At 53.3% G+C, this 21,376-nt stretch overlaps 9 protein-coding genes across 9 annotated transcripts; 3 read left to right on the top strand and 6 right to left on the bottom strand.

Annotated features, from left to right (window-relative positions):
- Window positions 1-457: 457 nt before the first annotated feature.
- On the bottom strand, window positions 458-2,366 carry AYO21_08668 (hypothetical protein; the record flags this gene model as incomplete). Its single annotated transcript, XM_022658611.1, has 4 exons — window positions 458-765; window positions 853-907; window positions 991-1,406; window positions 1,478-2,366. 4 exons carry the CDS (start codon window positions 2,364-2,366, stop codon window positions 458-460), a joined length of 1,668 nt encoding a protein of 555 aa, XP_022509085.1.
- A 1,104-nt stretch (window positions 2,367-3,470) lies between these two features.
- Window positions 3,471-5,571, bottom strand: AYO21_08669 (hypothetical protein; the record flags this gene model as incomplete). The annotated part of the gene is made up of 4 exons (XM_022658612.1): window positions 3,471-4,260; window positions 4,321-4,653; window positions 4,708-4,825; window positions 4,953-5,571. 4 exons carry the CDS (start codon window positions 5,569-5,571, stop codon window positions 3,471-3,473), a joined length of 1,860 nt encoding a protein of 619 aa, XP_022509086.1.
- Window positions 5,572-7,182: 1,611 nt separating this feature from the next.
- AYO21_08670 (hypothetical protein) lies at window positions 7,183-9,258 on the top strand (the record flags this gene model as incomplete). Its single annotated transcript, XM_022658613.1, has 7 exons — window positions 7,183-7,543; window positions 7,601-7,676; window positions 7,733-8,031; window positions 8,090-8,508; window positions 8,607-8,708; window positions 8,774-9,022; window positions 9,079-9,258. 7 exons carry the CDS (start codon window positions 7,183-7,185, stop codon window positions 9,256-9,258), a joined length of 1,686 nt encoding a protein of 561 aa, XP_022509087.1.
- Window positions 9,259-9,587: 329 nt separating this feature from the next.
- On the bottom strand, window positions 9,588-10,746 carry AYO21_08671 (hypothetical protein; the record flags this gene model as incomplete). The annotated part of the gene is made up of 4 exons (XM_022658614.1): window positions 9,588-9,720; window positions 9,783-9,930; window positions 9,989-10,655; window positions 10,711-10,746. 4 exons carry the CDS (start codon window positions 10,744-10,746, stop codon window positions 9,588-9,590), a joined length of 984 nt encoding a protein of 327 aa, XP_022509088.1.
- Window positions 10,747-11,368: 622 nt separating this feature from the next.
- Window positions 11,369-13,265, top strand: AYO21_08672 (hypothetical protein; the record flags this gene model as incomplete). The annotated part of the gene is made up of 4 exons (XM_022658615.1): window positions 11,369-11,955; window positions 12,047-12,770; window positions 12,829-12,932; window positions 13,010-13,265. 4 exons carry the CDS (start codon window positions 11,369-11,371, stop codon window positions 13,263-13,265), a joined length of 1,671 nt encoding a protein of 556 aa, XP_022509089.1.
- A 336-nt stretch (window positions 13,266-13,601) lies between these two features.
- AYO21_08673 (hypothetical protein) lies at window positions 13,602-14,965 on the bottom strand (the record flags this gene model as incomplete). The annotated part of the gene is made up of 4 exons (XM_022658616.1): window positions 13,602-14,141; window positions 14,254-14,439; window positions 14,502-14,629; window positions 14,689-14,965. The coding sequence occupies 4 exons, from the start codon at window positions 14,963-14,965 to the stop codon at window positions 13,602-13,604; spliced, it is 1,131 nt and encodes a 376-aa protein (XP_022509090.1).
- A 460-nt stretch (window positions 14,966-15,425) lies between these two features.
- On the bottom strand, window positions 15,426-16,406 carry AYO21_08674 (hypothetical protein; the record flags this gene model as incomplete). The annotated part of the gene is made up of 3 exons (XM_022658617.1): window positions 15,426-15,852; window positions 15,928-16,282; window positions 16,340-16,406. The coding sequence occupies 3 exons, from the start codon at window positions 16,404-16,406 to the stop codon at window positions 15,426-15,428; spliced, it is 849 nt and encodes a 282-aa protein (XP_022509091.1).
- A 490-nt stretch (window positions 16,407-16,896) lies between these two features.
- On the bottom strand, window positions 16,897-18,336 carry AYO21_08675 (hypothetical protein; the record flags this gene model as incomplete). Its single annotated transcript, XM_022658618.1, has 3 exons — window positions 16,897-17,377; window positions 17,449-17,960; window positions 18,016-18,336. 3 exons carry the CDS (start codon window positions 18,334-18,336, stop codon window positions 16,897-16,899), a joined length of 1,314 nt encoding a protein of 437 aa, XP_022509092.1.
- Window positions 18,337-19,017: 681 nt separating this feature from the next.
- On the top strand, window positions 19,018-21,149 carry AYO21_08676 (hypothetical protein; the record flags this gene model as incomplete). Its single annotated transcript, XM_022658619.1, has 3 exons — window positions 19,018-19,193; window positions 19,244-19,796; window positions 19,857-21,149. 3 exons carry the CDS (start codon window positions 19,018-19,020, stop codon window positions 21,147-21,149), a joined length of 2,022 nt encoding a protein of 673 aa, XP_022509093.1.
- Between the last annotated feature and the right edge of the window lie 227 nt (window positions 21,150-21,376).

Here is a 21,376-nt window from a genome sequence, read left to right on the forward strand (position 1 = left end):
TTGACGGTTCGCTTACTCGGGACGCCGTGGCGAGAACTCAGCCAGCTCGAAGTCATGGAGAAAATATGAGATTGTCGTCCCAGAAAATGTGACCGACATCATGGAAACAAGTCGGAGCACTAGGCAGCGTACATCCACTTTTGGCTTTCCACAGTTTGATGTAGAGCATTCGCAAATGGTCGACCGACGGGCCGTTGCACCACTTTTTGTTTAGCATGGCCGTTGCAAAACCGTTCCCGCGGCCTTCTCGCTGGATGGCGAACAGAAACGATCGGGAGATTCTGTAGGTGCACTAATATCTCGCGACTCCTTAGCAATAAGATGCAAGCGTCGAATGCTGTTGGACTTCAACAGTAGAAAGGTGCAGTTTCACGTTCACATTTTCTTTCAGATTCATCAGAGCCGGAGATATCGTCTTGCTTAAGGCCCTTCGTTCACGGTCGGCGGCCGAGCACGGTCATTCTTCGATAGAGCCATCGCCGATATCCTGCTCGATTGCAGCAGCGAGCTCGGGGTATTTCTGTGTGAATCGAGAACCTATGGTCCAGTTCCGAAGGTCTCGGATGTGCTCCTCGAAAGCCGGGTTCAGACTCAGCACCGTCTCGTCTTCTTTGGCCGCACCGCCACGCGAAGTGATGAGCACACAATCCGAGGAATAGGGCCAGTTGACGGAGACGGAGGTGGAGTGGAAAGCCCCAAACTCCTCGACGTGATACAGTTCTTGGTCCTTGACCAGGATTTCTCTCACTGACGGCCTGACGCGCGCTGCAAGTTAGATCCAGGACCGAGTGCACGATTAGGATGAAGGGGGACTTGCCATGGAACTCGGTCCATCCACGCAGGGTGAGCCACTTGCAGTTGGATTGCCCGTGGACGCATCCACAAGGGCATCTTCTCGAATCTCTTCCTTTGAAGACTAAGCCGCCACTTGAACGACGCGCATTTAGATGGTGGTCTCGTGGAATAATAAAAGGTGTCAGACAGACCTACCATCACTGATGAATACATGGTGTAGACCGAGGCCACCCTTTCCGGGAGGCGCGAATAGCCGGTGTAGGCTTTGACAATATCAAAGACGGCTCGGCAAATAGGATGGCCACACAGTCTGGACGGCGCGCCGACAAGGACGTCCCAGCAAGGGAGCTCAGGGCCCAGCAGCTCATCCCATGGGATGCCTTCTGCAGCCGCACCTCGCTGAGACGCGATAAGGCCCTGCAGGATGCGATCCGAGGGTATCACTGGCTTGAGATTGTACGGAAGCTGCTCACAGAGGTCGACCTGGTTGCTGGACGTTGGACTCCACCCACCCGGCCAGCGGGAGGACTGCTCGGTTGACAGAGGCTGGAGCTGCATTTCATCGGGGATAGAAGGGTCCGGCACCTGTACAGGACTGCGAACCGAAACATCTAGAGCAGCCGTTAGCTTCGTGTTCCGAACGAGCATTGGATTCGGCACTTGGGGGTGTGTGTGTGTGTACCTCCTGTTGCCCCGTGAGCCGAGAGATCGATGCTCACTTCGTCCGCAGTAACGGGCTCGGATAATTCGTCGTTCAATGGGTCCTGGCTGGTCCGCCGTAGAGTATGTGCATCCTCATGTCGGGGAGAGGCGTGGCCCATTGAGACTGGGAAACAAACCGGGTCGAAACTGACGCCTTCCGAAAGAAAATCGGTTCTCACGTCCTCGTTTTGCGGATGCGGAAACGACGTCAGACAAGCTGCTCCTGGAGCAAAACTGGTGGCTTCATACGACGCCGATCTCTCAGTTGGTCCTTCGCACGACGATAGACCACTGGGCTGAGGGAGAGGTGGCGAAGACTGCATCTCCATTGCAGCACCCGTATTGCTCCTTGCTGGGCTCGGGGCAAGGGCGTAGTCGTTCGCATCTTGGTCCTGATCAGACCTCCTCGGGGTTATGTCACAGTGGATGGTTGGCAGAATGCCTGTGGGCAAGGCGGGTCGTATGGACGATAGTCCGGCGTCTGAAAAGGGCTTTTTGGTTCGTAGTTGGTCGAGTCTCCTGGCCATGGCATGGACCTCAGCCTCCAGCTCGGAGGCCAGGCCAGCCTTCTCTTTCCACTCCAGGCATTCGGTGCTGAGGCTGTTTCGCTGAAGGGTGACTTCGTGCAGCTCCCGGCTCATCTTTTCCGCGTTCTGGGACATTTTGGCAACTTCCTCCTCGAGAGCTGCGATCTTCAGTTTGGTCCTCTCTCGGAACGCCTGTTGAGATCTTCGATCGGTCGCGCGTTTTCTCATCAGTTTCGTCGAGTCCATTGTGGAGGCTTTGCACTTCCTTCGAAGGGACCTGGCTTCTGCTGCCGTCTCTCCCTCGATTGTGTCGCCCGGAACCGGCGTTGCTGGGTCTGTCATGCTTGCTCGGCGGTCGCGTCACTCACACTTCTTCACTCTTTCGGGGATTTTACTTGCTCGCTCGGGCGCGTGTCGCAGAGACGCTGGGCCATCCAACGAACGTCTGTACACCCGCGGATAGTCGCTGGGAAGGACTCAGCAACGATATGGGGAGCAAGGGACATGGCCGCCGGGGGCAGAAAAGCAAAGCTGGGGAACCTGGGGGCTTCGGTCGTTAGTTGCTTGCTGAACTTGGCCACCCCCGCTGGAGTCCGGGGTACATGGCCCCCGAGGACGCGAATCAACGACGGCAGAGATTGACTTGGGCGCACCAGCAGATTTAGTAACTAGTCACGTTGACGGACTAGTTCCAGTCCAGTAAGGAAGCGCCACTATCACTTGGCAGACCAACAGTACCTCTACTGAGCACCAATTGCAGGATTATTAGCGTAGACTGTTAGATACATTTCCTGAGTATGATTGAGGTCCTTACAAGTTTTTGTCGTCTATGCGCGGTTTCTCTGATAGTAATTCTACCTCACTAAATAGGTAAAGTAAATTACTTGAAAGTTCAGGTCGGGGTGTCTGGCTAAGAGGTGGCAGCACTGCCGTACTAAATTAGAGACTAGTCTATTAGCGTGACTCGTAGCACCCTGCAATGTGCGCTGCTGAGCCATTAACGCCTAGGCACATAATGCACACATAGTTGATAGATAAAGCCGTCAGACACTCTCCCAGCCTCCTTCCTAGTTATTACACAATACCATACCGCCCCGCTACATCTATTGACCCCTGTTCTGTCCCACAGCGCCTTTGTACCGAGTAGTCGATCTCGCATTACTCCCAGCTCTCTCATTTCCACCCAAAAATCTGTGCGGGTGAACGGCGCATAAAATATTGTGCACCACAAGTGCCAACCGTTTCCCCGCGAACTAGCACTTTCGAAAGCTTGTCCATGATCCACCGAGTTCGGCACCACACCCGAAAGAACTGACTCAGTCGACCGTGGTAATGTGGAAATGACTCATTGCACGGCACCCAGATCAGAGGTCCACCCCGGATGGTCTGAACGTTCCCCATCCTTCAGGATCAGGAACTTTGCGGTCCATTGGAGACAGACGCTTTTCAGAAAAAGTCTTCGGTCGCGGTTTCGAACACGTTCGTATCGAGCGCCATGCTGTCAGTCATCATCCAAGCATTCAAGCTTGGACTGAGATCGTGGAGAATCGACTGACCCTTTCCATCAGTGGAGCCCCTTTGGTCGACGGCAAACCCATTGCTGCCCGAGGATCGCTGGTCCTGCGAGCTGTACCCGATCCCTGGAGTGTTCTCCTCCGTCATGCCGTCGAAGATGGAGGAACTATGGCTGGCATTGATGAGCTTCTGGGTCTGCGGTGGTGCCATCTGAGGTGGTTGGCCCATTTCGAGAGGAGACATCAGCATGGGCCCTAGGGACAGAGAATTCGTGCCTGAGAGATTCGTGACGCCGCTGAAATTCCAACCACGATCTATCAGCACGTTTCCCAGGGACTTCGCAATTTGGTTAGCCCGTCGGTATTTGTGACCCATCGAACCTAGCACACTCATCAGAACTTGCACCTGTCGGAGTGCTCTAGGACTTTCATATTTGTTCTGTTGAGTGCTGGTGAGATCGTTGACCAATGCAATCCCGGCGGTAGAGGCGGTCAGGAGCGCCGTGCCGCACGGATACATTCGGCCAGGAGTGTGGTAGTACTTCTCGAAGATGTTGGCAATACAAGAGGCGTGCTTCTGACAGAGTCTAGCAGATAACTGGGGAAAGACATCGTCGACCAAGGCCGGATCCACGCCGGGCTCCGCCTGCCGCTGGCGCCGCGAGCTGTCACTGTGGGCGAGGGGCTGATGTAACAAGATCACAGCCATATGGTACTGCTGACTATCGAACAGCGATTGTTAGGCCGGCGCTGCAAAGGACAGGAGACACAAATCTACTTACTGGAGAAGAAAGAAGCCCGGGGTTGCCCGTTGACAGTTCTCTGGCGTCCAGTTCAAGCTCGGGGGTAAGTTTTCACGCCACATCCGGAGTCTTTTGGCCAGGTCCGCCATTTTCAGCATGTCAGGCTCAGAAGACGATCGATTGGAACGGAGGAGGGTTGAGATTTCTCCATAGACGGCCACCAGCTGGACCAAGCTCTCATAGATTTGCACCTCCTGGGCCGACGTTTGACTGTTGTAACCGCTGCCGGGAGCTGATGTTGGGGTCAATTGAGTGTATCCAATGTCGGATGGCTTGATTGATGGTGACCGTCCAAGATACACGGCCCAAAATCTGGTGTCCGTAGCGTCATCAAGAGTGGACCTCGTGCGAGAAAGGTTTGCTTACCGATCAAAAAGAAAGCACGCACAAAACACCATGCGTCTCTCGAAGCGATGCTGTTCAGACATTGCCTCGGAGCTCTCTTCGTTCAAGCCCAGTTCAAAGGCGGATCTAATTGCGATCCCTGCACGCGTTGTCGACGCAGACTCAGTCAACGGTCGACCCAGTGCCGGACAACAAAGGTGCATTGAAGGCAAGTGTCTGGGTATGAGGACAATGACCCGGGAACTGGATCTACTCTCTCCACTCACCTACATACATCCAGCCTGTAACGTCCCTGCCAACGCCACTTTCCAGATCCGCCAGAATCAGCAGAGCTTGAATGCTGGACAGACCGCCGGGGATATCCATCTCATATTTGACTAGCCTCCGGGCTTCCGTGTGGAGGGTGCTTTCACCCTCACGTGTCGATGCCAGAAACCTCTGCATATCGGGCCTCGACTTGTCGGCAAAGGTAAAGCCCATGGCCAGCAGGCAGACATGCAAGAAGCCACTGTAGGATGACGACCCGGGATTGCTCGCGCCCTGATAGAAGGATTCTTTGTGGACAATGCGAAGAATCTGGTTGTAATGTTCCCAGTACAGGTCCATCAAGTAGGTCTGACTTGCCGGAGGTATTCTCTGGAGGAGCAGCTCGGCTCGAGTTCGGATTTCCCACATAACATCATCGAACCTGGGGAAATCCTGATCGGAAAGTACTTGCAGGGGCGAAGCCTGCCCGAGATTGCGCGTGGCATGGCCAGACGCTTGACGACGAGCGCCGCCGGACCCTGGGGGCATAGGCAATGCGTTCCTCTGAGGACTCAGGGGATCGTTGTCAGGTGGGTACTGTTCGACCGGCATGTACTCGGTGTTTGCAAAGGCGGCCATTTTATCGTTGGAAGAATCCGGGAGGCTCTTCGCGGCGCTGCCATCTTGAGGGTCAACGTGGTGGGCGACTGCCGAGGGGAGAGCGGATGTCTTTGAGAGGGCGCACTCCAAGACTTGAATGCGTCGTTGCAAAGACTCGATGCAAGTCCTGGATATTTGCCTGGGGGGCCTGTCAGTCATGCAACCAGCTTCTGTGACGGGGGGAACTATGCATTGCCCGCTTGTACTTTTTTCTTCGGTCGTCCGTACTGACGAGGCAGGGGAATTCGTTCTCCCTGCAATAAGTACAATCGCTCTCGCCTGGTTCAAAGACACACTAAGGGAAACAAAAAAACCACTTAGTAGCGAGCTCGAGAGATTTCCAAATGGTCCTACCTTGGTTCGCCGTGCTCTGCAGCTGTTGCAAGCCACAGTGGCCCGATGTCGTGGCCGCGATCTCTGGGATAAGTCCTTGTGAGTATTCATCCTCTGCAGTGTAGCTTTTGATAAAAAAAAACGAGCGATGGAGAAAATGCGAATTTACCAGGCGGATTCTGCACCCAGTATAGGGCATAAGGTAGCGGATGCCCCAGACAGGAGCGAGTGGGCCACAGCATTCTCACTGAATCATTCGCGATATACTAATACAACCCGTCTAACCTCTTTGCAGATTCTACGCTAGCCAGGAGAAGGTAGGTTCAAACGGAGAGTTTCAGGGCAGCAAAGCTCCGAAACGTCGAGGGTCCATATCCGAACACGTCCAGTGGACGAGGGGCACATGCCTGTTTGGCCATGGTAAAGTGCTCATCAGTATCTCAAAATTCTTTCTTCTTGCATTGTCCTCCTTTGTGGGGTATCAGAGGGGTTGAAGTACAACCGTGAGAAACCCTAGCACGGTGGAATAATGTCCCCGATGAGCATCCTTTCGCGTTCACGCAATGCGCTGGACCAGGGCAAGGGCTGTGGCTCGGAAGTGTCTCAACGAATATATGTTATAGAAGCCTGCGTGTTCGGTGTTGTGGTGTTTGGGAAATGCATTGGTGCCATGTTGCGGCAACGAACTCGGTTTGTAGCGTTCCAAAAGCTTCTGGCTAACTGAGTATGTGTTGAGCATGGAATTGCTGTCTTAGTGAGAGCAAGTGAGCCTAAGATATCGAGGAGCATTTGAGTATTCGCTACCAGAGCCTTGCTCAGTCCGCAGATTCAGGTTGTCCGTCCGCTGTACTATTCAGTTCGCCAGTCGTGCATATGATCGCGGAGCTACTCGCTGAATGATCCGTCCAATGACTAGTTAGGCAGATTGGAGTCCATCCCCTGATTTCACTAGGCGCCGCTGGTCCTACAGGCATTGCCGGACATGTAGCTGTTCCTGTCTGGCATGCATCAGGAGCCGTGTTGCCGCATCGGCTAAGTTTAGGCAAAGCAAAATTGCATGGTGTCCCCGCTGCTTAGAATTTCCACCAAGTGACTCCCTGTCAGGATTTCGACTCTTTAACCATGTGTCGACGACTTGAAGAGGCAGAGAGAGTAGGTTTCTGCCAGAAGCTCCGAACAACTGTGCAGAGTCAAAGTGGTGGGAAGACGAGGATCAAACGTAAGGGGGAACTATAAAGGTCGCACCAAACTTCAACAATGGCGAATTTTACGGGTCATGGCAATCTCGACTCTCCCACCATGCCATACACAGTCCTGGATCAATACCATTCTCAGCCGAGCAAGATAAGAGTGGCATGTGCCGGAGCCGGGGCCACAGGCTTGTGCTGTGCGTACAAGATGGAGCGGATGTTGGAGCCCAATTCATGGGAATTGACTCTGTTCGAAAAGAATGAACAGTTTGGGGGGACGTGGTGGGAAAACACCTACCCGGGCGTGGCCTGCGATATCCCATCCCATCTCTACACATTCTCCTGGGATCCCAACCCGGAATGGTCGCACTATTTTGCCTACGGCAATGAGATTCAGCGATATTTCGAGGGATTCGCCCAACGCTACGGTGATTGATGCTGAGGATATCGTCATTGAAACTGGGACTGACACTACTACATTTCAGATCTACACAAGTACATGAAATTGAGGACGAAAGTGGTGGAGATTAACTGGGACCAAAGTCAAGGTATCTGGAACATGTGAGCCATATTGGCCCAGCGATCCATGAAGATGGTACTAAAGCGTTGCGCGACAGCACCCTCCAAGATATGACTACGAACGAAATATGGCACGATTGGGCGCATGTCTTTATCAATGGAACTGGAATCCTGAACACGTGGAAATGGCCTGATATCCCAGGGCTTCATGACTTCAAGGGTCCCATGATGCATTCGGCAAAGTGGAATCACGAGGTCGACTTCAAAGGCAAGAAAGTCGGTGTTATCGGCACTGGGAGTACATCCGTACAAATCATTCCGGAGCTTCAAAAGGTTGCGGGACACGTGGATGTCTTTATGAGAAGCCCAACTTGGATCAGCCCGCCATTCGGAGCTTGTGAGTCTACATGTTGTACTGGGAGAGCTTCTCATGCTAACATCGCTCCTCCACGAAGCCGCCCTATCAGCCCTGAGAGGAGGGGATGCTCCGGATCCTGGTAAGCGCCAATATACATTCACCGACGAGGACAAAAAGCGGTTCCGAGAAGACCCCCAATACTATCTCCGATTCCGCAAGGAGATCGAAGCTGAGATCAACGTCTTGTTCGGCATGTATATCCAGGGTTCGGACTTGCAGAAACAGTTTCGAGACGTCATCACCAAGGAAATGATTCGGCGGCTGGGACCAGGCAACGAGAAGCTCAAGGAGTTCATCATCCCGAAATGGTCCGTTGGATGCAGACGGGTATCGCCTGCTGATGGGTACCTGGAAGCATTGGTGTCGGAAAATGTCACTCCGGTCTTTGGGGAAGTCGACCGGGTCACCGCCGAAGGAGTGGTCGTTGATGGGTGCGAACATAGGCTGGACATCCTTGTTTGTGCGACAGGTTTCCAGCCGGCGTTCAAGCCGGCGTTCAAGGCAAGTCAGTCTCGCCAGCCCCATACTCTCGAAGCTAACGAGTGGACTACTAGGTCTTCAATGGGACTAAAAGCATTGACGAAGATTGGGGTTCTGGCTGCAATATGTATCTTGGAGTCTCTGCACCAAGGTTTCCCAATTACTTTACGATCGTGGTAGGTCTCATTGGCCCACGCTTCATCTGGTTCTGAGTGATGATGATCTGACATGTTATCTCCAGGGACCTGGCGCCACATGGAGCAACGGCACTCTCCTCCCAGGGATCGAGACCACAGTGGAGTACTCGATCAAGATGATCAAGAAAATCCAGACGGAGGGTATCCTGTCGGCGACTGTGAAACAGCAAGCTCTGGACGATATCTATCAGCATTTTGACGAGTTTCATAAAGGCACAGTCTGGCACGAGGACTGCCGAAGTTGGTTCAAGGACGGCAAGATTAAGAACCGAATCTATCTATGGCCGGGACCCGTGAGTTTGTCTCTTGATATCCAGGAAGATCCTGAGCTGATTGACGTCTTTGACAGACCATTCATTTCCTCAAGACAATCAAGGAACCACGCATGGAAGACTACGACTTTGAATACAAATCCGGCAATCGATTTGCATTCTTGGGCAATGGGAACGTCAAAGCAATGCTGACTGGTGATATTGACGGGTTGAGCCCTTACATCAGGGATGCTGATTGTCCATGGACTATAGATTAATCGGCTTCTAACCCTCTGAGGGGTATTTGCTTCTCAGTCACTTCCACTGCCACATGGAAATTCTTAGGGAGTGTTGACTCACTGGCACTTCATTGCCGTGTGAAAATCATTTTATACATAAAACCACTGGAGGAAGAAGTTCCGGGGAATCAAACAATCGATTCTGCAAGCTTTGAAGTCCAGCTCTCTGATTCCAACTGTGGTCCGCACAGTGTAACGATGAGCCTTGCCCTTTAAGATGTCCAATGTCCTGCCGAAAGTAAACAATACAATTCGGCCTAGATTTCTCAATGAAGTTATCGGGATATATCTTTTCGCGGACCTAATACTTATACGTTGACAAATTCCAGCCCTTTCAACAGATTCTCCTGGAACTCCCGTGCTTTGTTCGCCAAAGAGGGCCCGGGGAAGGACCAGAAGTAGTGAGGCAGTCCTCTGTAGCTGTCGCACTTTACCGGCACGCTGCCACCCACATTCGTGTGTTAGATCTTCTCGAGTGCTCTGGATATGCCACTCTCTCTTACCCGTATTCTTCCAGAACGTGTTTCAGGAGTAACCCATCGTCACGAAGGACATCCTTTTCCGCCACGGCAATGTATGTTGGGGGCATTTCGTGCAGCCTGGGATGCAACAAGACCGAGGTGTGACTGGAAATTTCGTTGGTGTAAGCGTCTGCACACGGGATGTTAGCTACATGGCAACTTGTGATCTCACCAGGGGGATAACATACCCCAAAAGCCGCCTCGGCCACGCATAGCATCCGCTGTGTCGATCGGACAGTCAGCTTCTTCGTCGTAGGATCTGTACCGATTCCGGAATTTCAATGGTACGGCGTCAGGATGGACCGTCACAGGCACCAGCGCCGCAACACCCTTCAGAATCGATTTCTGACCTTGATCGATGATCTTCAAGGCCGAGGCAATGGCGAGATTGGCGCCCGCAGAGCCCCCTATCACGATGACTTCTTGCGTCGTCGCTCCCAGCTTCGTAGAATTCGAGCTTGTCCACGAAATTGCCCGTACACAATCGTTCAATCCGTCGGGGAATGGATGACCTGGAGCGAGACGATAATCGACAGAGACAACGACCATTCTAGCTTCTTTGGCTATTGTCCGAGGTTGAAAGTCCTCGGAGTCAAGATCCCCCATGGCCCAGCCCCCTCCATGGACATAGACCGCCAGGGGAACGTTGCGTTGGACATGTGTGTCTTCTGGGAAGTAGATACGGATCGGGATCTTTTCTGGAGCGATCTCCATATCCACGGACCTGATGGAGGTGGTGTCTGCCTGGGGCAAGGAAAACCGAGCCGATAGATCATTCAAAAGCGATCCCCATTCCTCCAGCGTGCGCGACAATGGACTGTGAAGCTGCGGGCGATATCCTAACTGGGCCTCGAACTGCTAGCCGTGAGCTATTATCCAACGCTTCTGACCACAGGGAAGGGGGGCGAACCTCAAGCCACTCTGGTGCATATTCTCTCTCACCCATCTTGGATCGTTGGAACGTGAATTTCGAGGACTCTGCTGGCAGCCACTTTGTTACCTCTGCTCTTGTCTGGCTGGGAGGTCAATGTGTCTAAGTCGTGCTGGGTACCTCCCATCGCCGTGGCGGGGATGGGTCATGTCCCTCCCCGCTTGGTCTGACATACACGGCAATATCGGATCATGGGTTTCCATCTAATGAGCGTGAGGTGCCTAAGAGGCACATATGCGGCACGCGAGGGGTCAAAGCCACGAGGCTTGGATATGTCATAACCGGGGATCCATTAGGGCATGCCACCTCCAGCCATCCATTAGCCGCGCGCAAGGCTGTTCTTCCGCGTAGATCACCAACAACCGGCACTCTAATCCGGGGGGAAGGGGGCGTGGACTTCTGTTAAGCAGGCGTACTTCCGTGGCGTCGATCGAATCACTTGAGAGCTTTGAAGGGGAGTTTGAAAATAAGACCACCACCTCCAAGTAACCGCATCTCCAAGATGGTTTCCAGCTGTCCAATGTTCTTTAGCTAACTCCTCACTCGCAGCTTGTCGCTGTATAACCCATGTGGGCTCTTCGTATGTGAATATCTCACGCCGTGGACTGGTTTGGGAGCCTCACTCGACGCTCCAAACATGCCTCGGGAATCCCCTTTTCCAGCTCTGGATATTCCCAAAACCAACATCCTATCCTACCTGTTTCCCACAGGGACGAATGACGATACCGTCCCCTTGTGGATCTCTTCCGACAATGAGACATCTAGTCTATCGACGAGTCAGCTGCTGTCGTTGGTCAAGAGGGTGGCCGCAGGATTTTCGGCCCTGGGGATCAAGCCCAGCGACGTCGTGTCGGTCTTCACTCCCAACCACATCTACGTCCCGGTGATTTACCTGGCCACTGTCGGCTTCGGGGCCATCTTCACCGGATTCAATCCCGCATACACGGTGGGAGAACTGGTCCATCTGCTGCGGGACTCGGAGGCCAAAGTGATATTTGTCCACCCTCGGCTTTTGAGCACCGCCCGAGAGGCAGCGAGTCAGACCGGACGTTTGGAACCGAGACTCGTCTTGTTCCCGGATGGCCCAGTCGAGGCGCGGACACAAGGCTACCGGGACTGGTGGAGTTATCTGGAGAGCCCTGCCAAAGCCAGTTCGTGGTCATGGGACAACTACGGTCCGAATGAAGCAGAAAGTCGAGTTGCCACGATCAACTATTCATCCGGGTAAGTCAAAAATACGTCTTTTAGGTCCTTTTGTTGATTCATGATCGCGTGCGTACGATTTATGTCCACCAGACTTACAGTTATACGACAGAACAACCGGGCTCCCCAAGGGAGTCATGGTAACGCACGGCAACATCATCGCCAACATCCGGCAGACAATCTTTATTCGCTATCACCTGACGCCCACGAAGAGGGCCACGGAGCGCTGGCTGGGATTTCTGCCCCTATACCACGCCTATGGACAGCTCTACACCATTCTCATGGCTTGCAAATTACGCATCCCCGTTTACGTCATGGAGAGCTTCGAACTGAGAAAGTTCCTGGGCGCGATTCAGCGGTTCAAAATCTCGAATCTCCAGATTGCCCCGCCGATCTTGGTAATGCTGGACAAGAGACCAGAGGTGCAAGAATATGACTTGAGCAGTGTGCGAGAAGTGGTCTGCGGGGCGGCCCCGATCCCACTCGAGCTCCAGACACGAATCTCTCAACGGTTCGGATTCAAATTTACGATTGGCTGGGGAATGACGGAGCTGACGTGCACGGGGACATCGATCCCCGGGGGCATGGTCGAAAACACGGGAAGCGTGGGGTTTTTGCTCCCAGGCATGGAGGCAAAATTGGTCGATGAGGCTGGGTACGAGGTCGCGACGGGAGAACGGGGCGAGATCCTGATCAAGGGACCCAATGTTTGCCTGGGATACTGGAGAAATCCCGGGGCGACCAAAGACTTGTTCGACGACCAAGGCTGGCTGAAGACGGGCGACGTTGCCGTCACGAACTCCGAGGGGCTCTTTTGGATCGTGGACAGAAAGAAGGTAAAGGGCGTTACACCTGGGTTTCGACTTCCAGTCGCATCGACTAACTTTGCTGCAGGAGTTGATCAAGGTGAATGGGCTCCAGGTCGCACCCGCCGAGCTCGAGGCGAAGCTGCTGGAAAATGAACACGTGGCCGACGTCGGGGTTGTGGGCATCAATCTGTACGAGGTCTTCATCCGGGGGCAATGTGAGAGAGAGAGAGAGAGAGAGAGCATCCAACTAACCCGTTCTTCATTAGGGATGACAACGAGTGGCCGATGGCGTATGTTGTTCTCAAGGACAAGAGCAAGCAAACGACGACGACTCCATCCGAGATCGCCAGCTGGCTTGCGACTCAGGTCGCGAAACACAAACATCTCAGAGGTGGGGTGTCGATTGTCGATCAGATTCCCAAGCTTGCAAGTGGAAAGATTCAGAGAAAAGTGCTCCGCGAATGGGCTCGTCGAGAGGCTCAGCAGCGTCAAACGAGCCAGCGAATGCTCGCCAAAATCTGAAATTGTCACTCGAGCCTAAGGAGCTTCCGTATTTTGTCGCGAGGTGCCGAATGATAGCCTGAAGTTAGGCTGTTGCCGGTCCCTCCTCTCTACTACTGGCTTGTTGCTCCCCCCCACCGTTCCGGGTCCAGGACGCAAGAGAGACAGGCAAAGACGGAGCTTATTGGATGAACATGGTCTGGGATGGATTGATTGGTTGAAGTTCCAGCACCTGTCTACATACGGAATGCTCTCCGCTATTAGCAAACCGGGAGGACAAGAACTCGTAGATGCTAGCTAAAAATGGTAGAGGTTCATTGCACAACCTTTTCTCGTCAGTTATTCCATACCACTGACTCATGGAATCGCTTTGGCCTCCCGAAACCTCTCAAATGCCGTCCACCAAGCTCTTTTCGAGTCCGAAACCTCTTGGAAGCCCGCCTGCCTCATTCTCCCGAGATCTAAAGATCGGTCGAAGCAGAGCTCGGACATGATATGCTTTTGATAGCCGGCCTTGCCTTCGGCCAGTTCGTCCCTGATCAAATTCGTCTCGAGTCCGTGTGTCCGCACCAGCTCCGACCACGTGGCGAGGTGTGATCTCATGTAATCGGCAGGAGCCAGGCTTGACTCGACCGGCTCGGTCCCCTCGAGCCCGAAGAATTGGCAGATGATGGGCCAGCGTTCGGACCATGACACAGCCTGGTCGCTCCCCGCGACGTTGAAGGACTGCCCCGCCGTCTTCTCCGGGTTCAGAGAAGCGAAAATACTAAATTGCGCAACCGCGTCCTGAGGACTGTCGTTGGATAGAGTGTGCCACGCTTCGGTCGAGCCGGGGAACGGACAGGTCGTGCCCTTCCCTTCAACCGCAGCAAAGAGACTCAGGTATACGGCCAGCGTCTGAGCCAAACAGTAGGTATTGCTGTTTGGCACAAAGCCTGGCTGGTCCTAATTAGCTGTGGATTTTTCATTGCGATTGATATGAATCAGGCGACGAATGCCTGTAACTCACAATCACATCCGGCCGCAGATCGACCCATTGCCAAGAGCGGCCTCGCGAAAGTCTTCGAAGGGAATCGATTTGTTGATAATAAAACATCCTGGAGGCATGAGGCTCGGGGATTCGGGGCAGGCTTTCTGTCAAAGGTAATTGATTTTGGAACGGAAAGAGATCTTTTCCTAGATGAACCCCGTACGCCTAGATCCCATGGTGAGGACCGTGTGTTTGAATTGACGGGAGAAGGTACGGCGTCGACTCACTTTCGTTCCACTGGGTAAGACCACAAAGGATAGGTTGCTGGAGAGCCGGTCGACGGCGCGGATGGTTCGCTCCAGCATCTGCGTGTTCACCGAGCTCTCTTCCTCTGGAATGCTGGAGTGCTTGTATGCTTTTCCGTCATCCTGTTCAGTGTGTATCCCCGAGGCGGAGCGCGACCACGGCTCTTACCGTAGAAATACAGGTCGGTGACATTGTTGATGTCACGCACCTTTTGTCTCATCTTGGCCTCCAAGTCTCCTTGAGTTCCCTCGAGGAGATTCAGCCCGCTACACACCTGCAGGGCGTCAGATTGCGGCCACAGGGTATGCTCCTGGGCGAGCGGTCTGTTGGTCACGGCGGTGACCTTGGAGAAGATTCCTTTCCGGGGGTAGCCACGTAGAATCTGGTTCACAATCGCCCAGCCAGTGATGCCTGATGCGCCCATGACAAGAGCGTGACGCCCCATGCTGGAAAAACCGCTGAGACGACTGGTGCTGCCTTTTGTTCAGAGATTCTTTGTCAGACCCTACTCCAGCTCCAGATGTTCTGTGGTTGACTAGATGAAAACCTCTAATTTCATCAGTTCATAGCATGTTCCATAGACGTCGAAAAGGAAGCGTAGCCATATGCGAAGCTAGGGAATTTCGGCTATCGATAGCCTACGGGCTGAGATGCATTCCTACACATTGCGGCAACAGGCTTCCAGAAGCAGTAGTTATGTTCACCGCCGTCTTTGCAGACATGCTGGTGAGAGTCATGCCTACCGAACTCCTGGTCCAGAAAGAAGCCTTTGCATCACCCATCACCACAAGGCTCGATTCGATTTTAGTCTCTTTCTGTCATTTGGGGATAAAGTGGGAAGATTCGAGCTACACTTCAACTCTCCCAGGGGCAAGGCTCGTTTTGTCAGATAGCCAAACATGACTTTATAGTTTCGTAAACAACCCGGTCTGTAGAAAGTTGCCTCCGTCCAGGGGGAGAACGACTCCGTTGACGAAAGAGCCGGCTTGACTGCAGAGAAAAACCATGGTTCCTGCGATATCCTCTGGCCTGCCAATCCTCTTCAGGGGATTGGAGGCGGCCATTGCGTCCACGCCCCCGACTATATCGATGAGCCCATTTGACAGCTTCGTGGGGAAAAAGCCGGGCGCCACGCAGTTGCAAGCGACGTTTCGTGGGCCGTACTCCATGGCCAAATTCCGCGCAAGGTGATGGGCCGCTGCTTTGGATACCGAGTACACAAGGGTACTGTTCTCGCCGGTGAAAGGGACGGTGAAGCCTGCTATTGCACCGACGATGATGATCCGCGCAGGGTCCTCTGGGCATCCTCCTTTGATGAGAAGAGGAGACAATCTGCAAATCACCCGTCAGTCCACCACAATGAACCAAGCGTGGGGCCAACAAGCGGCCCGCATCTGCAACACTCACAGACGTGCTAGATTAATGATGCTTCGGACGTTGAGGTCTAGCACCTTGGTGATGGATGCGTCCGGGGTGGTGTCGAGAGGTCCGCCCCAGGTCGCGCCGGCATTGGCCACCAGAATGTGAATCTTGGGCGCGATTGCACCGATCTCCTTCGCGAGTCGCTGTACCTCGGAGAATTGGGACAGATCGCAAGGGATAGCGACAATGCGGCCTCGGGAGTCTGGGATGGTGGCATGGAGCGCTTCCAGTGCAGACGACAGGCCTTGCGGACCATCCATCTTCCTCGCAACAAGAATCACCCGTGCTGCGCCGGCTTGCAGAAAGGCTGTAGCGGTATGGAGGCCGATCCCTCTCGAACCTGGGAAAGGCTCTTTAGTTCTCTTCCCCCTGTTGTGTGATCAAAGACATCGTTTACCTCCAGTAATGACGGCCACTTTCCCGTCGAGGCGAAAAAGCCCTCCGAAATTCTTCAATTGCGACATTCTCGACTGCTAGAACCAAAAGAAAAAGACTTGAGAAGATTGAGAAACCAGTTCGGGGGGTTGCCAGTCCTCACAACCATGGATATATATGTAGGAAACTCAGTCGTCTGTCTCCATAGGCATTCAAATAGGCAAGGGGGGTTTTGGTCCTATCAGATCTGACCTCCGGTGGGCTGGGTTAGAAGCTAGAACAGACATGGCAAAGTGGCGGCCATCGGCAATCCGAGGGTGAGATATGCGTGTGAAGACCTTCCTCCGGAACCCTTACTAGGTATATACTATGTAGCCGTCGGGTGAATCACCTCCCAAAGGCTCCTTCTAAACAGGTTACATGACCACCCTATCCAGAGTTGCCATATAACGGCGGGCGGCAATGCAGCGACTCTATCTATAATGGGCAGACAGGCACCCCCTACTGGCATCTCTGCGCTGCCCATTCGAATTGCTGCTATGGCAGCAGCTTGCCCAAACTGCCCAGCGTCCGGGGAGGTCATAGTTTAGCAGCCAGCTCCCCCGCCCTCAACTGGTATTTGCGGTGCCGGGCCCGCAATCCGGCGGCTCGTTTCAGCTCATCTCGTCCGACCTGGTGCCTGTGTGCGGCGTCTGGTCCATCTGCGAGGCGGACATAGCGTGCATAGGTCCAAGCATGCGGCATGAAGCTTTCCTGGGTAAGCCCCAGCCCGCCATGCATCTGCATCGCTTCGTCAATAACTCTAGCAGCCATGGATGGAATGGCAATCTTGGAATGTGCAATGGCCTGACGTCCGGCTTTGTTGCCCAGGATATCCATGGTCTCGGCGGCATTGAGCACGATGAGCCGCATGGTATCAATGTCCAGCCGCATCTGTGCAAGCCGTTCGATGTTACTGTCGAACTCCCCAATGAGTTTCCCGCGGGGTTTCTTCCGTGGGTCGATGGCTCGGATCAGCGCCATTTCATAAGCACGCTCGCTTTGCCCAATCAAGCGCATGCTGTTGAATCCGTTGATGTCAGTACAAAAAGCGCTCCTGAGAGGGAGTGACGAAAAAGTGGTCATACGCACCAATGATGGATTCTCCCGGGGCCTAGACGACCTTGAGCAATCTCGAATGCCCGACCTTCTCCCAGGATCAGGTTCTCCACGGGGACTCGAACGTTTGTATAGAGATACTCTGCGTGTCCTTGAGGGGCGTCGTCATATCCCATGATTGTCAGGTTTTTGACAAGCTTGATTCCCGGGGTGTTGGTAGGAACAATCAACATGGAATGTCGTTTCCAGGCGTTGCGATTTGACGGATCCGAGCAGACCATCAGAATAAAGAAGGTGAGATCTCGATTCATCGTGGAGCCTCCAAAGACCTTTCTCCCGTTGATGACATATTCATCCCCTTCTCTGTGCATCCTGCAGCTAATGTTCGTGGCGTCGGACGAAGCAACCTCGGGTTCTGTCATGCTGTAGGCAGACATGGCAGTTCCCTCCAGGAGCGGCTTCAGCCACTTCTCTTTCTGTTGGGGGTTGCAATATTTGGCGAGCAGTTCGATATTTCCGGTCTCGGGGGCGTGGCAGTTCATCGTCTGCCCTCTCGAGTTAGGCTCTGCGCGAAAATGAAGGCATGTAGGGTCATGTTACCTCTGCCGCCCAGAAGCATCGTCCCATGATCTCGGCGCAACAGGCATATTCCAAGTTGGTCAACCCAGGGCTTTCTTGGAATGTTTTGGGGAGAAACAGGTTGAAGAGATTTGCTTCGCGCGCCCGCCTCCTCAATTCTCTCATCTTGGGCTGTGCGACCCAACGGTCGCCTTCGAGCTGGTTTTCCATGACGGATTCTGCTGGAATACATTCTGTCTCCACCCAGTCGTAAACCTTGATGATCGTTTCCACTGCTTTGGGCGTCAGCTTTGGTTTGACACTCGCGGGGATGCGAGAGAATGCTGGATGTTGAAGCGCCATGGTCTGCATCGCCTAGGCCAGGTTTGTTGTCCAGTGACTTAAGATGTCTGTCTAGAGAAATACTCGTTGATGTGAGGAAACGAGGCTTGGATTAGGTAGAGCCTGGTCCCTGGTGATGATCCCCACCCACCATTGAGAACAGAATGGGGACTAGGGACTAGGGACTAGGAACTTTTGAAGACTTTGGAATAGGCTGCCTTAGGCTAAGCAGTCGGCTATCCGGTTTCCAGCTGCCGGAATGGTAACCAACACCGCCTGAGTCAAAGATTGCTATCCCTCCGATGTGCACACTTGTCCTGACAAAACTTAGTTTGATGGTGAGGGATAACAGTACCTCCCAATGGGACCTCCGTCTGCCATGACCTGCAATAGGCGTCTAGCTGTTCTCGGTTCGTCTCGGCAGGGAGAACAGATTAAGGCCAGCACTGGTCCGGTTGGATCATAGCACAGGACATGGCAAACTACGCGCAGGTTGTACACAGTGACGAGACCTATTGTCAATGCTTAATTAGAGCAGAGTGCCAGACGCGAATCCGTGAACTCACTATACCGTCGTTGACCCTTTTTACAAGGAGACCGCAGTCAATGGCAATTTGGGCTTTGAATCGCCCGAAGCACTTCAACCTGCGACATGGTACAGCGTAGTTGGCCTGTTATCCCACAGCTTCAATGGTGTCTACCATGGTCGGCGGCGACGCTGCTCCGGCACAGTGCCATAAACCAAACTTCCGAGCCAAAGAAGCCTGCATTACTTGCAGGTCCCGGAAAGTACGGTGTGATGTCTGCTTTCTCGGGGCGCCCTGTACAAACTGTGTTCATGCAGGCTTGAACTGCCTGTTGCACAAGAAGAAGCACCAGTATGGGTACACGAGGGAGCAATGATCCGAGATGCTAATGACTGCTACAGGCGCAAGGGAATTGTACCTGCCACAAATATCTACCCACCGAACGAAAGATCAACAAAGCAACGACCAGAGTTCACCCCAACTGACGCGACGCCGGTTGAGCAAGCCTCACATTCGGGCAGTATGGCCGACGATTTCACATCTTCTTTTACCGGGTCGAGGCACAGAAGTTCATCCATCCTCGAGGAGCGTGGAGATGGAAACCACGTTGACCTATCGATACCGGAGTTTGTCTTTTGGCATGCCGAGAAGTTCTCGACCGCGCAAAGGGAGCATTTCTCCAGGGCGGGAGCATTGTCACTGCCGGATATGACAGTCTTGAGCCTTCTTCTCGAAACCTACATCGACTGGGTCCATCCGCAACTGCCCTTTCTCGACCTGAGCAGGTTTCTCTCTGCTATCAGCTCCAATGGTCAGACCTCGCAGCTTAGTGCTCTGCTACTACACGCCGTGCTTTTTGCTGGCGTCTTGTATGTCGATGTCGAGGATCCGGTGTTGACGGAACTGGGCGGTAACCCGAGAGACCTCAAGAATACCCTGCGAGCTCGAGCAAAGGTGCGTGAGATGCGTACGCGGCACTGTCCTTTGGTTTCATCGGCACTCACACGTTTATAGGTCCTGTACGAAGCTGGTTACGAGCAAGATAGGCTGAGCCTCATGCAAGCAAGCCTGCTTCTCTCCTTGGATAACTACATTGAGGTCGAGGTCAATCATGACAGCAAATTCTGGCTGGATATCAGCTTGATGACATTCCGAGATTGCACGGCTCTACAACCCGACAGAGAACTTTGGGATCCTCCATCTCGTCGACTGTGGTGGAGCCTCTACGTCGTCACCAACACCATGGCCTTCCGCGAAGGAAACCATGGCGCCCCCGAATTCCGGAGCCGTGCAATGGGAACCCCTAGCATTGCCAAGTTCGGCTCTCTAGTTAACACGAAAGTGACTTGGCCAAATCTCCCGGACAATTCCTTCCTGAAGCAGCCATATCTGCAAAAGCTCCTGGCCGAGATATTCATCCATCGATTGAGACTTCAAAATCTAATATCGAAAATTATGGAAGAAGCAGCCGCCTTGGGGCTGAACCGAGAAACAATCGGACAAAGCGTGGCAGGGGAACGTCAAAAGCATCGTCAAGACTTCGCGAGGTTGTTTTCCAGATGGGATTCCGAACTCGACAAATGGTGGTGCGGACTTCCAGATTATGCCTCCGATCTCAAGTCGGGTTTCCACTCTGGTGATACCATGCCGTCTCGGCTCCTTTCTTTTCACGTTGCAGTTACGGGGACGGAGTTTTTCGGCATTTGCAATGCTATTTACAATCTATTGATGAAGATTGAGGATCCCTCTTCCTTCAGCATTCTCGCCGTCAAACATAAGAAAAGCATGAATTCTGCAAAACTCCTCGACATAATCAGCGCAATGGACGAACGAGATCTCCCTCGATATCTCCTCAATCACGGCCTTGTCATGGTAGAATGGGCGTTGCAACAGAGTCTGAGCTCCTCATACCTGTCCACTGCTTCAAAAGAGGTCTCCAAGCTACTCTTGTTGGTCAAAAAGATCTTGGACATCCGCGTTGCCACGGGACGGGACAGTAATCCCCTGACCCGATTAATGAAGAGCCCGGCCAAAGACTCGAGAGCGGCAGCTGGCTCCTCTCCCGGAAGCCCTGGTGTATTCAGCCCTCTCATGGACCAGGATCGCGAAATTACTACCGAGATCCGTGTGGAATCACCATGTTCAGCTCTGCCGTCGTCATCGGAAGCCTCAATCCCTAGCGAAACACCAATCGATTGCGGCAATACTACGGAGGACCTCGATGCTCTATTCTCGAGCTGTAACGGCTATGCTCTCGACGACGATTTGATGTCCCCTTGCGATGACATCGACTGGTTCAAGGCCTAGACAAAGAACGAGGAAAGGTCCTGTGCAGTGGGCGTGTTTTAGTTTTACTTGTACTCTTACCGAGACCCTTCGTGGAACTCGAAAGCGGGCTGGTCAAGGAGCGCAGCTTCAGACACTGGCCAGTATCAACTTTGAATGGGCACCTGAGCGTTTCTAGTATGGCGGCAGACATCGGTGCAGGCTCCTTGTGGCATATTATTTTAATGGCTGTGCGGCTTAACAAACGG

Source organism: Fonsecaea monophora, assembly GCF_001642475.1.
Source record: "Fonsecaea monophora strain CBS 269.37 chromosome Unknown Scaff77, whole genome shotgun sequence".
Lineage (NCBI taxonomy): Eukaryota > Fungi > Ascomycota > Eurotiomycetes > Chaetothyriales > Herpotrichiellaceae > Fonsecaea > Fonsecaea monophora.